Raw genomic sequence first — 19,293 nt, 5'->3', positions numbered from 1 at the left:
CGGTGCTGCTAGGTAACGGCGTCGTCCCAAGGCGGCAACGCCGCCTCGCCCGCGCAGACATGGGCAGCGAGCAGGTACTGGGGTCTGAGGGGGAACGGCGGGAGCCCCGAGGCCGAGCTCTGCCCGCCCGTTCCGCCTCCTTCAGCCCGGAACCGACAGTGTCTGCCCGGCTCTGGCAGGCGGGGGCTGGGCGGTCCGTGGCGGCCCCCGCCTTGTTTTGGGGGGGGGGGGGGCTGTGGGGCAGGACTGGGTGCCGGCGAGCAGCGGGCTGGCTGAGGAGAGGTGCCTGGGCAGCGCTGGCTGTTCGCGGGGCAGAGAGCAGAACGCTCGGGTGCACCAGGCTACCGGAGGGGGCTGCTTCTGATCTGAAAAGTGTTGTTTTTCTTTTAAACCTTAAATAACAAGCTTAAATTAAGCTCCTGAGGTCACGTTTTTTGTCCTTGACACTTAAATGCTTGCGCTCTGTAAGCGGAGACCTGGTGAGGCAGCCGTGTTTGCAGAGAAAGGCTTGAGTACACTGTCCCATTAGTTGCAGGCTGGTCGTGACTGATACTCTCCAGAAAAATTAAACTGTGCTGTGAACTCCTTAAATCAGGTTTTTAGAAGCAATGTAGTTCTTGCAGCGGCCTAGTTTTCCTTTAATTACTTTAGCAGTGCAAATTTAAACAGACCTTTTTGATGTGGGCTGCTGTTTCTGCAGTGTTTTCAGAGAGAGTAACTCTCTCCTAAAGGTATCCCATTATAAACCACAGAAATGAATTTCAGTCTTTAGCTTGGTGCAAAACGTTACGTCATAAGCCCTCTCCCCGTTTGGTTGTTTGGGGTTATTTTTTTTGTTTTTTTTAAACTTCAAGCATGAAGAGATTTGAATTAATTCAGTTTATTTCCAGAATTGCAGGAAGCTTAAATGCTGAAGACAAATGCCAATAGAAGCTTTTAGCTATGAATGTGGTTTTAAATCACTGGACATTAACCAATACTAATTTGTATTATTTCTCTAGTGGCCTGATTGGGTTGTAGTTGGTTAATGTAATTATAAGGCAGAGTCTGCCCTCTTAAATCAAGCTGTTCTCCTGTTAGTAAGTCAATCCTGTTCATTTAGTCTCTTTTGATTTTGATGTCTTCATTCAGATTTGTTTTTCTCTAATGAAACGTGTGAGAGATTTAAAGTGAAGTAATTCAGTAACTTCCTTCAGTGAATTAAAAGTTCACCAATTTTTTCTTGGGTGTGTTTCTTCTTGAGGTGCACATTAGAGGGTGTGAATTGGCTGCTCCTAACTATCGTAACTATCTCACTGTCCAGGGCTCTCTTTTTAGTACATCTTATTGCCAGTAGTAAGTTTGCAGTATAATATTTTAAAATATTGGCACTGTCTTCAGTGGAACTAATTTCAACACTGAGTACCAGCAGCTCAGAGGTATAAGTTGTGGTGCTGAATTCTATGTTTTTCAACAAAACAAAGTCTAAACAAAACAGTGTAATATTGTATATGAAGACAAGGTATAGTCTTGTTGCAGGGAACCATCTGGAGACGTGAGCCGAGTAACAACCGGACACCGATACGGTTAAAGTTGTTCTCCCTTTATTGCCCAAATAGCGTGCTTATATACCTTGTCAAGCTAAACATCAGCTGTCCACGCGCCATAAGCTAAAATATAATTGGTTATACTAACTCTGTCCACGCGCATAAACATAGGACACAATTGGTTATACTAAGTAAAACATGCGAAACTTTTCTCAGCCTAATTGGTCAAGATAAACTGCCGAATTGAGGTTCTTCGTGCCAAGTTCCCTTTATCTTGGAATGTGCACCTGTGTTCTTCTAATTGGCATCTTTCTTTTTTTGTCTTCTTGTTTATTCTGTTCAAGGCCTTCTAAAGGTGTCTGGAATGCTTTTGCGACTGTTAGCTAAATATGTGTCCGCAACATAGTCTCAGTCTTTTTTTGTAGCCCTATTATTTGTAAAAATACCCAGGTTTCTGTTATTTGTTCCTAACCAGGAATCTAAGAATTAAGGCTGTGGACCTTGTCACTAAGGGAAATAAATAATACTCTTCTAGGAATTCAAACCCATTTTCTCCTATAGAAAAGATTTTTTTTTTTTTTTTTCCCCCCCCCATCCATTCCCTTCAGAGGGTAGTAGATAGCATTCACCAATAGCTTAGAATCTGGACTAGAGAAACAATGAGCTTTATATTTCAGTCTCATTATGCAAGATATGGAGAAGAAAGAGCCTGTCTATACTCAAAGTTCAGAACCACCTAAGGTGACTTTGCCTGAGCCAGCTCCAGTCCAGCAGCTGTAAAGCTGTTGACAAACCAGAGTCCATCAGATCACTACTGGGATGGTTAGGGGACTGGAGCACTTGGTGTATGAAGAGAGCCTGAGGAAAATGTATGTGTTCAGCTTGGAGAAGAGAAGGGGGTGGAGGAATGTAGTTACTGTCTTCCAGTGCCTGAACGAGAGAGAAAATGGTGCTGGATTCCTCTTGGTGCTGTGCAGCAGCAGGAAGAGAGGCAATGCTCTCAAGCTGCAGGGAGGGAAATTCTGACTAAGCATAAGGATGACATTCTTTACAGTGAGATGATTGAGCAGGGGAGAAGGTTGCCCAGAGAGGCAGCGGCTTTAGAGAACTTCAGATCTCAACTGGACAAGGCCCTGTGCAATCTGACCTAATTTTTTGTAGTTAGTACTGCTTTGAGAAGGAGAGCGGATAATCAGAGGCCCTTTTCAGCCTATTTTTTTCTGTGATTCTATCATAGCATGTTTGTATAGAGCTGTGTCCAAACCAGTCTAAACTCTGTCCATAGGCTACGCTACATCCTATAGGCTTATTGGCTTGGTAAGCAGTGGTTTTATGATGCAGTGCAGATACACTATTAGGAGATGTATTCATGCTAGTATTAGAAAAGACTGGTAGCTGTTAACAAGGTCTGTGTTAAGAATCTTTTTGCAGTTGAGTATGTTAGACTACAGAGAAATAAATGGCTTCGTATTTTCCCAGTAGAGTTACAATTACCAGACAAAAAGCAGGTTTGTCAGGTAAATCTTTCTGTATTGGTTATAATACTGTTTTTCCCTCATTTATGCTGAAATAAGTTCTTCATCTGTGTCACTGCAGACCATGAGGTTGGTATGGGCATTAAAATTTCGAGGTGTGAAAAATCTTGCACATGGACCATGCCTAACTGAAAGACAGACTGGTGAGAGCATTAAATAAGGGACTGAAAGAGTTATGTGGTTCTTGTGGCAAAGTCTTCAGTCACCTTTTCTGTGATTGCCAAAAAGCTAGATTAAAAATATCAAAATTGGCCTGTTTGGTGTTTAGAGTACTCTAATTCACCAGGCATGTGTTTAATCTCATTTGGGGAGAGAAAGGGGGATAAATCTCATGTTCATTAGAAGAGTAGTGCTGTTGATTTTGAAACAAGATACTTAAAACGTTTTGTTGTATGGCTCACTTTTGCAGCTACTGGTAGTCACGTTGTTTATCCCCACCATGTTTAGGGGAGGAACTCCCTAGAGCTGGAATGAGTTTGCTCCCCTTTCACAAGTTGGACCACAAATTAGTTTATGAAGAGATTGGTAACAACTGCTAATGTATGTCTATAGATATTTTATCACTGACAAATTCCTGTATTTTGAAGGAGGTTTTCTTCAGAGCCTGATTTGATTTTTGGCTTGGGAATTGCCAGAGTTTATCCTTGACTGCAAAATTCATGTAAATATTTAAATGCCAAAAACTTGTGTGAGTTCTACACCACAGCAGCTGTATTGCAAATGATAGCCAACCTGACTTGTTTAAAGTTAGCTTGGGTATGTCTACACAAACTTTCTGTGCTTTGTGTCTTTCCTCTGTTACAGCCTTTGCAGAAGACACAAAGCAGAAAGAGGATGGCTGTAGCATAGACATGCAGTATTACTGCAAGTGCAGCTGCATGGAAAGAGGTGGTGTGGGCAGTGCCAGGGGTATTTGCACTGGTGTGAAACAGAGGAGAAATAGAAGAATAGTGAAAGGCAGTTGTGTTAGAGCCAATTTTAAATAATTTTACAACTAGATTGTCTTGTTTGTTTATAGGAAGGTGCTGTACCTTGCTAAAATGTGCTAGCCAGAGTCCCGGGCATGGTCAGAGGGTGCTTTTGGACAGACAGCTTTGATGTCTGATGCTAAGGGATCAGTGTTGTGGAAAAGCGGAGAATACTGGGCGCTTTTAAATGAAAGTGGGTTAGAAAAAAAGGACCATTTTGTGTTTTAAGAAATGTTGACCGAAGAATGGGAATAAAAAATTTAATTTTTTATTTGTATTATTTCATGGTATCTTGTAATGCTTTAATGTATATCTTGGCAAAAAGGTAACATAAATGCTTCCCAGCCTAAACTTAATTTTTCAGAGCTGTGATTTTTTTGAAGGCATTTGAGAAAGTTGAATTCTACATGGAAACACTCTAGGAAGAATAAGGGAAGTGACATGAAATTGTAGGTGTAAAAATTATTATATACGAGATAAAAATGGAATTATAGCTAGATTACATGTTTAAGTACTTCTGGAAGTCTAATATTAGTAGTAATTTGAATGTCTAGTTGTGATTTTCCTTTCCTTTTTTTCTCAAGCCCAGTCCAAGTGGCCAAGGGGAGTTGGCAAAGAGAACAGTGAACTTATTACCTAAGTTGTCTCAGGTAGTTGTGTTGGCTTTTTTTTGTAAGCTTTCATTTTCAAGTATGTGTGACAGCATGGTTATGTAAAGACCATGGCTCTCATTCAAATATATGCTGAGGTGTATATTCTCTCTCTCTGCACTATGTATGTATATTATGTCTGTATGTGGAGCATTGTTTATATTTCAGTATTTGGAAAACATTGTAAGTGGAATATCTGAACAAGTTTGAAAATATTTAAGTAAGGTATAAAACTAGAGAGTTTGCAAATATCACATATAAGTTTAACATGCTTATCTCTAATGGTCTGGATATTTAGAATTTGAGGGCAATGTAATAGTAGTAGTTTATTGTATGATTTTTATGCTGCCTTATTCCTGCTGTATATTAGGCTACAGTTTCTTTGATTTACTATATTTAAGAAGTCTTGAAGTGTGTTAGTAGCACCTACAACAAGCGTAAAACTAAAATATAAAATATTTATTCCAGGCAAGGACTAAACCACTGTGGCAGCAGACTTGTCCTTCATTCCATCTGAGCAAAGAACAGAAAGATGATGAGTCAGATGAGTTTACTGTAAAAAATGAGTATTCACCTGGTAAAGTTAACATTTTTAGTACTACTGAAGAAAACTTCTCAGAAACATGAACATATGTTTAACATTTTTTAAACTTAATTTCATGTATTTTCTGCCAGGAGAATATTTGAAGGTGAGGTGCAAGACACACAAGATACAGGATTCTAGAGATAATGAAGCAGGTGCTGGGCCATCAACTTCCACATTGCAGAGCAGCAGTCATCTGAAAAAAACCCATGAAAGTTTCAGAAGCACTCTTGTTGACATTATACTGTGAGTTTCCTTATCTTTGAATAATGTGGCTTTCCTTTTTGATAGATGTACCAAATTTTAAATTATTTCAAAATTTTGATGATTGCAAATTGAAAGTATGTATATGAGCATGAACTATATCACCAATTTTAAAAGCTGAACTTTAGCAGGTAAAGCACAAACTTGGTCACATGCTTCAGTGTTCTTTTTGAATCAGAATGTCTTGTGCTCATTGTAAAGTTTTGCCAGTTCCCTTTTTTTGTTTTGTTTGTTCACAACTGACATGTAGAATGGCTATATATTACTGTCCTGGTTTCAGCTGGGATAGAGTTAACTGTCTTCCTAGTAGCTGGTACAGTGCTATGTTTTGAGTTCAGTATGAGAAGAATGTTGATAACACTGATGTCTTCAGTTGTTGCTCAGTAGTGTTTAGACTAAAGTCAAGGATTTTTCAGCTTCTCATGCCCAGCCAGCAAGAAAGCTGGAGGGGCACAAGAAGTTGGCACAGGACACAGCCAGGGCAGCTGACCCCAACTGGCCAACGGGGTATTCCATACCATGTGATGTCCCATCTAGTATATGAACTGGGAAGGGGGGGTGGGGGAATCGCCGCTCGGGGACTGGCTGGGTGTCAGTCGCCGGGTGGTGAGCAATTGCACTGCACATCATTTGTACATTCCAATCCTTTCGTTATTACTGTTGTCATTTTATTAGTGTTATCATTATCATTATTAGTTTCTTCTTTTCTGTTCTATTAAACCGTTCTTATCTCAACCCACGGGTTTTGCTTCTTTTCCCGATATTCTCCCCCATCCCACTGGGTGGGGGGGAACTGAGTGGGCGGCTGCGTGGTGCTTAGTTGCTGGCTGGGGTTAAACCACGACAATTACTTATGCCAGTAAAATGTATCTGAAGAATGTGATGCATACTCTTTGTTTTTTTTGTCTCAGGCAGCAAGACCTTACTGAAGAACAGCTTCCATCCCTTGATGGAACCCAGCCTCCAAGAGCAGATTCATCTACACCAATAGAGAAAGATATTTTGGTAGCTAAAGACTGTTTTCTACAGTATTAAAGGAAATACAGTGCCAGTAATTTATTGTAAATATTGACAAGATGATTGACACAATGAGACATGACTGACAGTGACATATTCTTCCACTATTAGTTTCACACAATATATTATTTATAGTGATACTGTTGAGAATGGAGCATTAGGAATGTATGAATGATTCAAAGAATTGCAGAATGGAATAGTAACTGGAGGATAACCAATGCCAGGAAGCAGTAAATGAATCTTTTCTACACTTGCTGAAGGTGAGAGTAACTTGCAAGGGACAGTGCACTGCTTAGTCTGAGCAGATAGAATCCATAAGACAATTCTCTTCGGGTTACTCTCATCTAATGGCTAGGATGTTCTTCATTCTCATTCTGGCTTAAGATACGTTGTATGACACAACTGTATACACAATTTTGTGATTTATATATATTTAAAATAGATTAAGTTCATTTGGGGATAAATTGATTGAGATAAGTTAATGTGTTGCTTCCTGACATTGGTAATCTTCCAGTTGATATTCCATTTTGCATGTCTTTGAATGTGGGCTGATATGTTTCTTCATCTGTTTCCCTTAATGCTCTGAAGTTTTGTTTATCAGATTTCACATACCTGTTTAAATGCTGATATACAAGCAAATGTACTTATTTGTGGTTATACATTCATATTCTGAGCAATGCGTTAGCTCTATGTTTAGCTCTATGTTGCATATCAACACAAAACTCTGCAGAATGCATGGCTTTCTTTTTGAATATATGGTCCAGTCCAAGAGCTAATTGATAATAATGGTGGCACTGGAATGATGAGATAGATGAATATATATTGAAAATTTATTTAAGGAAAAGGTTGGTACTGGACAGTGCAAAGGAGAGGTATCTCACCAGAACTGTAAAAGCAAAACCAAAGCAAAAGCCAGATTTCTATGAGATATGTCCATTCTTCAATGAAATTTTTGTTATTTAGCTCTTATCAGAGAAATGGAATGAGGCTTATGCTACTATATCCCATTTTTCTCTCTCAACAGCTTTTTATCGTTATTCTACCCACTAGTGTTCAGCAGGCTGATGAAGGTATTTACATCAGATGTAGTGATGTGTATGTAATTTACAACATAAGTCAGTACTTAGTACTAATTACATTTATTTTTACTAAATAAGCCCATATCTCTAGCTAAACCTGTAGTAGCAATGACTATCTAGTACTGGACTTAACTGATGCATCTTATTCTTTTATTCTGCAGAAATACTACTATTACATTCACCATGGAATTGATATAGCAAATGTGGCCGCAATGGATGAATCATGGCTAGACCACATCTTAGCTTTAATTCCACAACATCTGAAAGTACTTGATGAACGTATGCATTCACTGATTGATGAAATGAAAGAAGGCTATCTTCTGAGTGTAAAAAAGGCTATAGGTAGATTTCTAGGAGTTTACTTGCATTTTCTCCTAAGTTGCTAATATTCAGAAGTGTTCATTGTTGAGTGCTGTTCACTGCTGAGGGCTACCATTGTGGAAGAGTGATATGAAAGTGCTATCCTGGATGTTTAAGGCACATTTTAATAAAAAGAATAAAGTGCTCTCCTGGATGTTTAAGGCACATTTTAATAAAAAGAATACTCACATTTTCTTATCCTTGTAATGACCAAAGATGATAGTCATTATTTTTGATCTTTCAACACTTTTTAAAAACATTGTTTTATTTTATAAATCCCTATTTAATAGTATAGCTTTCTCCTAAATCAATTTTCATGTGTATCTAGATAAAACTGTTCATCTCAATGAGTTGTGCGTTCGGACGTTTTTGTTGAGACTTTAAGGTGCTGGAGCATGTCCAAAAAAGAGCAATGAAGCTAGTGAAGGGTCTAGAGAACAAGTCCTATGAGAAGCAGCTGAGGGAACTGGGGTTGTTTAGTCTGGAGAAAAGGAGGCTCAGGGGAAACCTTACTGCTCTCTACAACTACCTGAAAGGAGGTTGTAGCGAGGTGGGTGTCAGTCTCTTCTCCCAAATAACAAGTGATGGGGCAAGAGGAAACAGCCTCAAATTGCACCAGGGGAGGTTTAGATTGGATATTAGAAAAAAGTTCTTCACCGAAAGAGTTGTCAAGCATTGGAACAGGCTGCTCAGGGAACTAGTGGAGTCACCATCCCTGGAGGTATTTAAAAGACGTGTAGATGCAGCGCTTAGGGACATGGTTTGGTGGTGGACTTGGCAGTGTTAGGTTAACAGTTGGACTTGATGTTCTTAAGGGTCTTTTCCAACATAAATGATTCTATTCCTTCGCTAAGCCTATTTTGGCTTTTCTTTTTCTTTTTTTTTTTTTTTTTTAAATGCTTTTTTCAGTTGACTTTGTTTTAAGAGACACCAGGGAAACAGATGAAGACAAGAAGGAAGATTTTCTTCTACCTCATCGTGCAGAGTAAGAAAATATATTTATTTAAAAACACTGACTAGAGAACAGTGGGGTAGAATAACAAGTATAAGGACCAGTCTTAATAGTGGTAGTCAGTGTCAGCTGTGAATAAGACTTAGTTATTAGTTATGTAAATTCAAGTAATGATTATACAGCATCTTTGGAAAAATCCTGAAAAATATGCGTCTACCTTGAAAGGTTGCTTGGAATTAGTTTTGTTTAGCAGTGCTTAACTGGTAAGAAGTCTCGCAATTAATGCCACAGCATTTGATATAGCAGGCCAAATGCTTATGTATAAACTGCATTGTAATCAATGGAACAATGTCACGTTCTGCATAGATTTCACTGAAGCTCTGTCTTATTTACAGATTGTGACAGTTTGGCTCAATACATACAGGTTTAAGAATGCAGTAAATACAGACTGTTTTGTTCCTCAGAACAATTCAGCAATATGTAGTATAAACAGTGGTAGATGCCTAGCTTTTCTGGCTGGGTTTTCCAGTATGTAGCAACCTCCATACTGGAGTGGATGGATGTGGCCTTTGTTCAGAGTAATGGACTATCTCCATTCCATTCACACTTGACTTAAAAAGTCTGCAGTGTACTGAAAGCGAGTATAGTGGCACTCCCAAGATTGTACATCTGTCCAGTGTGGATCAGCATACCTAGTATCAGCTTTCCTAGGACATACTTTAATTCTTCCTGAGATATGAAAGTGAAGAGGTACAGCCAAAAACTGGTACAATAAATTTTCCTTGTAGAGGAATGAAATCTTAAAAATGCTGCAGAAACAGAACATTTCCACCAATATCAAACAGGCTCTATATTGGGGGTAGCATTACTGAGTGATTTTAAAAACAGAAAAGTTTTTGTTATAAATAATTTCTGGCCTGTGGCCTGAGGTAGATGCTTTTAGATGTCAAATGGTAGGCATTAGAATATAATAGAAGGGGTGGCTGTGACAGATGTTACTTAAGAAACTTGCATCTTAAAAAGAGAAGGAACATATGTTGAATTTATTGTTGTTGTTGTATCCCCTGGGTAAGAGGCCATCCTACATCTGATTCTTTGTAGATCTTCTATGTCTTCTAGGAACTGTGTAGGACATCACAGTAGTTTGTATATAAGCTTATGTCACATGCTTACACGCAAACCAAAAGTACAAAGTTCTCCTAGTAGAATAATAATTGGTAAAACAGTTTTACTCCATTAACAGTATTTGAAATATGAAACTTTCTTCTAAAGAACTATGTAAGATAAATGTGGAAAAACTTCAAGTTTTTTAACTTCCTGTAGCTACTTTTTCTGTCTCCTATAGAATGCAGATTCACTAAGCAATGGATAAAAATTTTATTTTATATCAGATTTTTTTTTAAAGGAGTTCATTATGAAAATGAGAACAAAAGAATTACAAATACGTGACAAATTTGTCAGAAGTGGTTTTGCTTTTCGTTTGCAATCTAAAGGTTGCAATGTATACTCCTTAAGTTGCAATGCTTAATATTTTATTAGTAAAATCAGACTGTGCCTGTAGAAAAAGACAATTTGTAAAGCAAAAAAAGGCTATGAGTATATAAACCCCCCACCAAAATAGCTTAATGTTTTTAAAAATTTGAAAGCAGACCGAGTTTATGAAAATGCTCTAAATTTATGAGTTTTTACAGATTTGATGTGATGACCATAAACATAGATACTACTTATTGTAGAAAATTGCATATTAATTGACTAAATACGTTATATATGTATAATGATTTTATTACATGCTAAATATAAGGGACTATGAATAGGTTACAGATCTCTTAGGATTTGGCCAATATTTCTCTCACATTATTTCTTTTTATACCATGGTCAATATTTGAAGACTTTTTTTGGAATCCGAATAATGAGCAGAAAGCTAGATGTGTCTCCTGAATTCTGTGCTTTCTGGGATGCGAAACAAGTATCTTAAAGCAAATGTATAAATATTTTGGTTCTTAGCACAGCTACATTCATCCTACTGTTTCTTGTTCGTTTTGTGGTTGGTTTTTTTTAGAATAAAAGTGGTGCCAAAACCTTGGAACAAGTCTTTCTTGTCGGCTTGCAGTTACATGAAAGAAAATTTGCACGCAATAAATCCTTCAATGCTTGCTCTTTTGAACTTATGGGAGACCTCATTTAAGTAAGTATGATCAGAATCTATGTAGGGAAATAATGGATGGTGACATCTTAAGATTTCCAAGCTGCCCTATTGAATTTGAGACTGCTACAATATATGGGTCTGAACACTGATCATGGATATGATGGCTTTGTTCAAAAGCCATTATCCCAAATATATTTGCCTGTGTTCCTTCTAACTTTATCCTTTGAAGAGTTTTTGCCACCTGTTCCTCTGTAGAGGCCAAGCTTTCTTATCTGTACTTCCCCAGAAATCATACAGAATGCTTTGCCATCTTCATTTCCTTTGGTATCTAGGCAGTTTTAAGTAAGAAGCTACACATGAAAGTTGAATAGTTTAGCTGTTCTGTACTTGATTTTCTTTAGAGCTTCGGTGAAGCGCCATCTGCACCTGGCAATTTGTGATTTTGTTTTTTGGTTTGTTTTTTTTTCTACAGCATGTTCCACTGACACTTCGATTTGAGACACCATGTTCCTTGTACAGAAAGGCTCCAGAATGGAGCTGCTATGATCTTATCTTCTCTAAGCTCTCCCTTTTTAAAATTTTTTTAAAAATTTTCTCTTTGTTATCTTACAGACTCTGGCAAGCTGCCTGCTTCTGACATGTTTGAAAAATAATTTATTTTTGGATATGACTTCCATTTCTTAAATAGTCTTTCTTGCTTTTAATATAGTCACTTAATCTCTATTTAAATTTGACGCTTTTTTTCCATCTTTCTCAGGTCAGGAATATTCAAAACAGTCTCTCTCCCTAGAAGAGAATGGTTACTGTCTTGCCTAGCAGGGCACTTACGTTTTTTCCTCTTATCTGATTAACAAGGGAAAAAGGCATTGGAAGGGCTATTATTTTCTGCTTCCCAGAGTAGACCAAACTGCTTGCTTATTTCTTGACTGGTGATACAAAAGAGAATGAACTGATCTGTCCAGGCCAGGTGCTATAACAAGTTGCAGGGAGTGGTTTTTTTTGTTTGGGTAGGGTTTTTTGTTTGTTTGGGGTTTTTTTCCCCCAATTTTTGTCATATCTGTTCAGTAGGAGACAAAATTCAGCCAATGTCTTAAAAATATAAAACCTGAAAATTATTTTGAAGCTAGGTTTAAATGGTTAGTTATTTTTTTACATTGTTTTATAATATTTGTAAAAACCCATCCAGTCCTAGAAAAGAATGCAATTTAACATATTTGGAATTTTTAATGTTTGATCCTACATACAATGAGTAACATATACACAAACTCTGATTCTGAAAATAGTTATTAATGTGCTCAAATGTAGTAATTACTACTTCAATTTAAGACCATGCATACAGACAGTACTGCAGTGCTTATATTTGGTTGTTCTGAAACCATAGAAGCTAATTTCTGAAAATAACATTATTTTTAAGTGTTTAAAATATGTTTAAAAACCCTTTATGTTTGAAATGTGAAATATGAAAAAAGTTTTATAGAAACAAAAGAATAAAAAACAAGATACAGTGAATATGTTCCTAAAATGTTTATATTATGTTCTGTTTCAGAAATTTACGCCTTCTTGATACAGAAATATTTCAAAATAATCACGAAGCTGAGGACCTCTCATTTTTCCAGAATAAAGTCATGAAAGAAATTGGAAAATCCAAAGTGATTCTATCTAAGAAGTATGATCCAGTGTATCCATATTTTTTCAGTTACAGGGAAATCTTTAACTTTTTCTTCAGAAGTTTTTGAAACTCTGAACTTTCTGGAGAGAGAAGGAAGGACCCATTTTAATAATACATATTAAAGAAAGAGATGTGGTGGTGTGAAATTCTTTGAGGCCTATGAATGAAAACTGCTGTGTAAATATTGAGCACGTTATCATGATATGTGCAGTTTTCTTATTCTGAATTTTGGTGTGACATATTTTGCTCACTTAGAGGGACATTAACTGTATATGTGTTTTAGTCTGTTGTGACAAAAGCTTTTATTTTGTGGACTCATTCGTACTGGATAAATGAGAAAATACAGTGTTGCTACTGTCAACAATTTATGACATTTTAGAACATAAACTGTGATGTAACTTAAATAATAAGACTTGCTCCATCCCTACTTCACACAAGGGAAATGTCTCATTGATAGGAAGATTAACCTAGTATCACTTCAGTAACAGTATCTCTGTAGAACATCTATTGATGACTTTGGAATTTCAGTTTGTATATTCTCAGTTTTACAGGTGCTTCTGAGAGCAGAGTCACTTGAAAAATGCATTAATGAGATCCGTTGACTTTAGAATTTATCACTAACATTTTCAAAAGTAAAGTGTTTGGTTATCATAATGTTTGTATATTCAGTCTGAGATATTTTAAAAGAAGAAAAGCAGTTTTCTTGGTAGTGCACTCAGTGTGCTGCAGTTAAGTTTTCAAATAAAACATCAAAATTGCTAGGTCTTTTTTAGATATTTGTGGCCAAACTGTTTTGTCTGTATGCATCTGATCTTCCTTTAAGCAATAATGCTTGATTCCTGCAGTTACATATTACTGCATTTTTACTATTTCAGGTTTTAATGAAATAAAACTATAGTCTCAAATACTTGTTTTTTCCTGCTATTAACCTTGAAGGATTTTATTTCCGTACTTGTCTATGATTGTTATGTATTGCCTTTACTGTTTTCAGATGTATTTCTTCCCGACCTTGAAGATACCTTTCTGCTCTTAATTGAAGGCTGCACACTTCTGGGCTTTCTTCCTATTTCCCAGCAATGCCAGAGCCAATTTCATTTTGGTTAAGGACCGCTGGGCAGAATTCCCTTTGGATTGCTTTCACATGTTAACAACTACTGAGGTTACAAGGTTGCATAATGAAGTGCACAACCCCTGGGACTTAAGTGTGCTGCTTTCTGGCCTGATAAATAGGAGACCAAAGCAAGATAGCAAATTTGTCTGTCATCTTATATTTTAAATATGGTTCCATAATAATAGATAACATTTTCAGAGACATGATTCCTTAGAATTTAAAGATACTACCATATGACCTACTTAAGTTAAACTATAGTTTCCCAAGTACACTGCAGCAGCTTTTGACTGTGTGTAATATAAGCATTTATAGCAGTTAGGTTAAAACCACAGGTTTATTAATGCTAATCACTTGAAAAACTTAAAAATATTGTATTCTTTTAAGGTGGCTTCCAGAAGTGCAGAAAATCTTTTACCAAGGTAATAAACGAAAACAAGTACCCAGCAATGCCAGCATCACTAAATTAGAGTCTTTCTTCGGTTGTGCTGCCACTTTAATGACTCATCAACTACAACAGTTACTTCTACATTCAGTTGAAGACTTTACAGATTTAATTGCTCAACCTGCAGTAAGTAGTCTTTCATATGCATGCTAGCAGCATTGATTATCCATGTACATACAATTTGCTTCCTGTTGATTTTGCTTCTTTTGAAAAAAATAATAGAAAAGAAAGTATGAACTCTGGTGGCATGTGCTTTCTGGAAAAAAAGGAATAATATTTTAGGAAGGCATTATTTATTAAGTAGAGTTAAAATAACTTTTTTCTTTTGGTCCTGTAAGAAGGGAAGTATCAACATATTTTAAATCTGGTATCCTCAAGAACACACTGCAGTCAGTTAGACATACAGTAGAAATGTTTGCATCTTGCAGTAGTGGTCTGTCTCTGTAATACCCATCTGTGAAAATGCCTTATTTTCTCTCTGCTATTAGTAGGTGTCTACTACATGCTTTGGCAGAATAGTTCCTGGGGGGGGGGGGGGGGGGGGAAGTAAGGAGGAGTTTCTCTTTTGCACTCACATAATGTCTATTGTAGAGGTAAATATTTCTCATTGATATTTGATGTCTTGGAGTGCAACTGGATCTTTGTTCAGCTTTTTGTTAACACAGCCTTGCCATCAAATAGCCACAGAACTCTGGCTGCAGATAATATTGATGAAAAAACGTGCAGAGAATGTAAGGAAGTAAGGAATCGTGTTGTGGAAGCAGAGTGTATATTTTTCATTTCTACTCCCCTGTAATTGCATGTATGCTTCTGAGTTAAGTGAGCTTTGATGTCTACAGTACTATTTTCTGTTATTATTAGTAATAGGTACATATTTTCTAATCTTATCTTTCCTAGTGGTGATCCTATGCTACCTAGTAGCGATAAAATGCTTCCTCATGTTTCTTTTCCAGCAAATAAAATTGGAAGTAATGGTGGGTTTTTTTTAAGTTTAATAGATTCATAGTGACTGCTCCAGATGATTAATACATGTACTACTGTACACATAATTTATATATTGCTACATTTGTGAGGGCTACTACTGTAAAGCTACTCTGCCTCAGTCTATGCAAACAACTTTTATAAAAGTTGTTGGCTGGTGTATAGAGGATGCCTCTTGTGCCTACTAAAAATAACATTGTATTTCATCTTAGTGAGCATCAGTTTATGTGAATTTTATCAGAGACATACTTCCTACTTGCACAAGTATTTTTGTTAGGATTATGGCATGTCACTTGCAATTAAAGTCCTACAATTTAAAATGCACATGCTGGAGTAATTCTTAATGATCCTTTGACTATTCCTGCATGAATTAGGTTAACTAATATTTTACTTTCTTTTTTTTTCTTTTTGTGTGTGTGTGTGTGTGTGCGTGTTAGAATTCAGTCCAAGCCTACAAACAGCCAGGTTTAATCCTGAGGGTAATCCTTGAGAATGATGGTATTAAATTTGAACCTGACTTTAATGACTATGAGGATATATTACTGAATGTTTATACTGTTATGATTCAAGCTGTCAGTGATATACCAAGAGCTGAGACCAAATTATTTTCTAAGTGGGTAAGAAATTACAATACTCATGGGTTTTGTTTTATCATTATATTGTTGCTACATTTAGTTCCTAGGTAGTTAAATGAATAGCCCTATTGTCAGAACTCACATAGTAGTATTATAATACTCTTTCAGGATGTTTGGAACAATTTGGAATAATCTTGATTTTATTCATAAAAGGCCCAATCACTGTTCTCTAAGCAAATAAAAAGCCAAGAATCTACTAGTTTATTGTATTGGTTTAGAATTGCATGTTACTTTCAGTATAGCAGTCTTAGTTTTTAATATGGAGAGAGTGAAAGTAACGCTCTGTAGTGCCTCTTGATTGTTTCCCAGAGAGCTGTGGGAGGTGAAGATTTCTTTTTTCCTGGAGGAATATAATTTGCCCTTTTTGTTTAGCACCAACGTGAATTTTAAATAAAGATACCGACCCTCAACATTTTTGTTAATATGCTTGAACACATGACCAAGCAGAAACCTGACTAGTATGCTATGCTTTATAAGAGCACTAATCAATAACCTGTGAAAAGACAAATGAGAAGAAGCATCTCAGGCATGTCTAAATGCACAAGAGCAAGGCTTTAGATCTTCTGGGGGTTGCAGGAAAGCATTTTCCATATTTCTAATGTTACAGATTCATCAGTTGATAGCAAAATTGAAGTTGTGCCTGTGGTTCAGGAAAAAATAAAATCAATGTAGATTAAATTTAAAATTTTTGATAGAATTGTTTTGGGTGGGATAAATATGTGGACTTCTGAGTTTCTGAATGAAGCAGCTCTGATTTCTTACTTGTTGGAGGCAAACACCCATAAGCTAGGATTCAAAAAAATTTGGGAGTAGAATGTAAATAGCTGTATCTACAAAATTAGGTTTGTAATCAGACTTTAATTAGAAAGATTTTAAAGTAACATTTAATTGATTTTTCTATCTAGTTTATCTTCCATGGCATAACTGAGCTACAGACATAAGTGTAATTTGAAAATGTGTTTGGTTTTTTGTGTGGTTTTTTTCAAAGCCAAAAGGTGAGTCCTCATCAACTGTCTTGAAGCCTGTTATCCTAGATGAGATCTTGGATGAACATAAGAAAAGGATCAGAGAAGAAATTATCAAAGAAAGTGCTGCACCTGTGGAACACCTCAAGCTGTATGATAAGTACAGCTTCCTGATAAACAAACAAGCTGAACAAGATATTGATCAATTCCTGACAGAGGAACATACCTTTGAAGAAATGAAAAGGGAAATTATAAAGTACCAGAAACTTGCTAAGGAAATAAAATATACTTCTAGGAAGGTAAATTATAATAATATTCATAAACAGATATGGATATCATTTTAGTGTTGATTTTGTACTAAGAATGTTGTCAGTCAAAGGTGATGATAATTAGCTGTGAGATAATTTATGTGAAATAAAATTAATTTTTTTCAGAAAAAGAGAGTTTTTCAAGAGTTAGCATTTCTGGGGTATATTTGCAGTACTTAAGTGAGACTTAGTTATTTTTGCTAGAAATTGTTTTGGGGCTTCTGAAGAGTATGCTCGTCTTAGTTGTGAAGGAGTAAGAGAAAGTGTGGGTCCAGCCACCTCCAAATTCCTTCCAAGCATCTAAGGCAGAGAGGGGATCCTTAACATTGTCCTGGTTTCAGCTGGGATAGAGTTAATTGTCTTCCTAGTAGCTGGTATAGTGCTATATTTTTGAGTTAGGTATGAGAATAATGTGGATAACACACTAATGTTTTCAGTTGTTGCTAAGTAGTGTTTAGACTAAAGTCAAGGATTTTTCAGCTTCTCATGCCCAGCCAGCAAGAAGGCTGGAGGGGCACAAGAAGTTGGGAGGGGACACAGCCAGGGCAGCTGACCCAAACTGGCCAACGGGGTATTCCATACCATGGGACATCATGTCCAGTATATAAACTGGGGGAGGGGGGGGGGATTGCCACTCGGGGACTAACAGGGCGTCGATCGGCGGGTGGTGAGCAATTGCATTGTGCATTGTTTGTATATTCCAATCCTTTTATTATTACTATTGTCATTTTATTAGTGTTACTATTATCATTATTAGTTTCTTCTTTTCTGTTCTATTAAACCGTTCTTATCTCAACCCACAAGTTTTACTTCTTCTGATTTTCTCCCCCATCCCACTGGGTGGGGGGGAAGTGAGTGGGCTGCTGCGTGGTGCTTAGTTGCTGATGGGGTTAAACCACGACAAACATGAACCACTTTTTTTGTCCCTGTAAGGATATTCTGTGGTAAGAATCCTTTGTCTGTCCATTCTGAAAAAGAACTTGGAAGGCTAAAGTGGTTTTCCTTAAATTGTTTCTCTCCTAGTATTCAGTGCAAACCTCAGTTCTGGAGAAACTAGTACTTACAGGCCTGTCATGAGGGCCTCTGTGTGTTGAAGTCAAGCTGACTTGCCCACTAGTTGAAAGCACTGGATTCGGAGACTCGCTGGGAGGCAGAGTCCCTTTTTAATCCTAAGAAATGTCACGTGTGTCTAACAGTGAAGCAAGATTACCATATTTTAGATGTATCTCAAACTCTGTAATTTCACCAGACAGCTTTCACTGCTACAGACAGTAGATGACCTTCTTTTTTTGAGGAAGTAGATTATTTGCAAGGTAAAAAGCAATAGAAGTAAGATTTACATGAAGTTGGATGCGCAGATGCAGAACAGTTATTTGCAACTGTAGCTTTTTCTTTCCCTTCTTCACTTGAAAGTTTTAAAAGTGTTTTATGGTTTAACTAAATTCCTAGGTGAGATCCCTGACATTCTGCTTAAGACAGTGAGAGAAAATAGGTAAAAGCTATTCAATGTTCTGACAACTGTTGTATTTGTATTGCAGTATCTCCGTCTAGGAATGTTTGAATTGCATTGTGATGAATTAATAAGTGCTTTGGTAAAGCAAGCAGATAATATTTGTGAAAAAGTTATTTCCAAAATGTTCAAAGATCATCAAGACATAAATGCGAGGTAACTCTCAAACTGAAAATGTATGTTGAAATGTACTTAATTTTGTTTCCGCGGTTGAATTTTTTTAAGCCTTACAGGATATGTTGATCTCATTTTGCTGTTATAAATGTATCTGATTTGTCCAAGGATGATTAAAACAAAACACACATGCAAACAGGTTATTTTATGTATTTTTCAGACTATGTGATGAGTTTGAGAGAATATCAGAAAAAGCCCTTACTACTCCATCTAATACACAGGAACTAATGGAACTTAAGGTACTCTTTTCTTTTTTTATGAGTCCAAGCAATAAGTAGCTACCAATATTATTGCTCTGGCCTTAAGCAGTAGCATATGCAAGTTGCCCCCTTTACAGGTATGATTCTGGCCTTGTTAAAGTCACTGGTGCTATATCTGTATTACAAAATCGAAAAGGACAGGTCTTTGGCCATGAGGC

General features: G+C 36.9%; 1 protein-coding gene across 1 annotated transcript in view; it reads left to right on the top strand.

The window, feature by feature from the left end:
* The window catches only part of DNAH7 (dynein axonemal heavy chain 7), a 117,403-nt gene continuing 98,110 nt past the window's right edge, over positions 1–19,293 (top strand). The window contains exons 1-14 of the mRNA XM_052793210.1: positions 1–74; positions 4,614–4,679; positions 5,148–5,256; positions 5,355–5,508; positions 6,438–6,531; positions 7,784–7,964; positions 8,892–8,967; positions 10,994–11,119; positions 12,627–12,746; positions 14,245–14,428; positions 15,721–15,900; positions 16,907–17,182; positions 18,730–18,857; positions 19,036–19,114. Of these exons, the coding sequence (XP_052649170.1) occupies positions 60–74; positions 4,614–4,679; positions 5,148–5,256; positions 5,355–5,508; positions 6,438–6,531; positions 7,784–7,964; positions 8,892–8,967; positions 10,994–11,119; positions 12,627–12,746; positions 14,245–14,428; positions 15,721–15,900; positions 16,907–17,182; positions 18,730–18,857; positions 19,036–19,114 (1,788 nt within the window). The 5' untranslated portion in view covers positions 1–59. The remainder of the gene's footprint in view (positions 75–4,613; positions 4,680–5,147; positions 5,257–5,354; positions 5,509–6,437; positions 6,532–7,783; positions 7,965–8,891; positions 8,968–10,993; positions 11,120–12,626; positions 12,747–14,244; positions 14,429–15,720; positions 15,901–16,906; positions 17,183–18,729; positions 18,858–19,035; positions 19,115–19,293) is intronic.

The sequence above is a fragment of the Harpia harpyja genome, chromosome 7 (genome assembly GCF_026419915.1).
Source record: "Harpia harpyja isolate bHarHar1 chromosome 7, bHarHar1 primary haplotype, whole genome shotgun sequence".
Lineage (NCBI taxonomy): Eukaryota > Metazoa > Chordata > Aves > Accipitriformes > Accipitridae > Harpia > Harpia harpyja.
The sequence above is the reverse complement of the archived record's forward strand: the minus strand, read 5'-3'. Positions and strand labels throughout refer to the sequence as shown.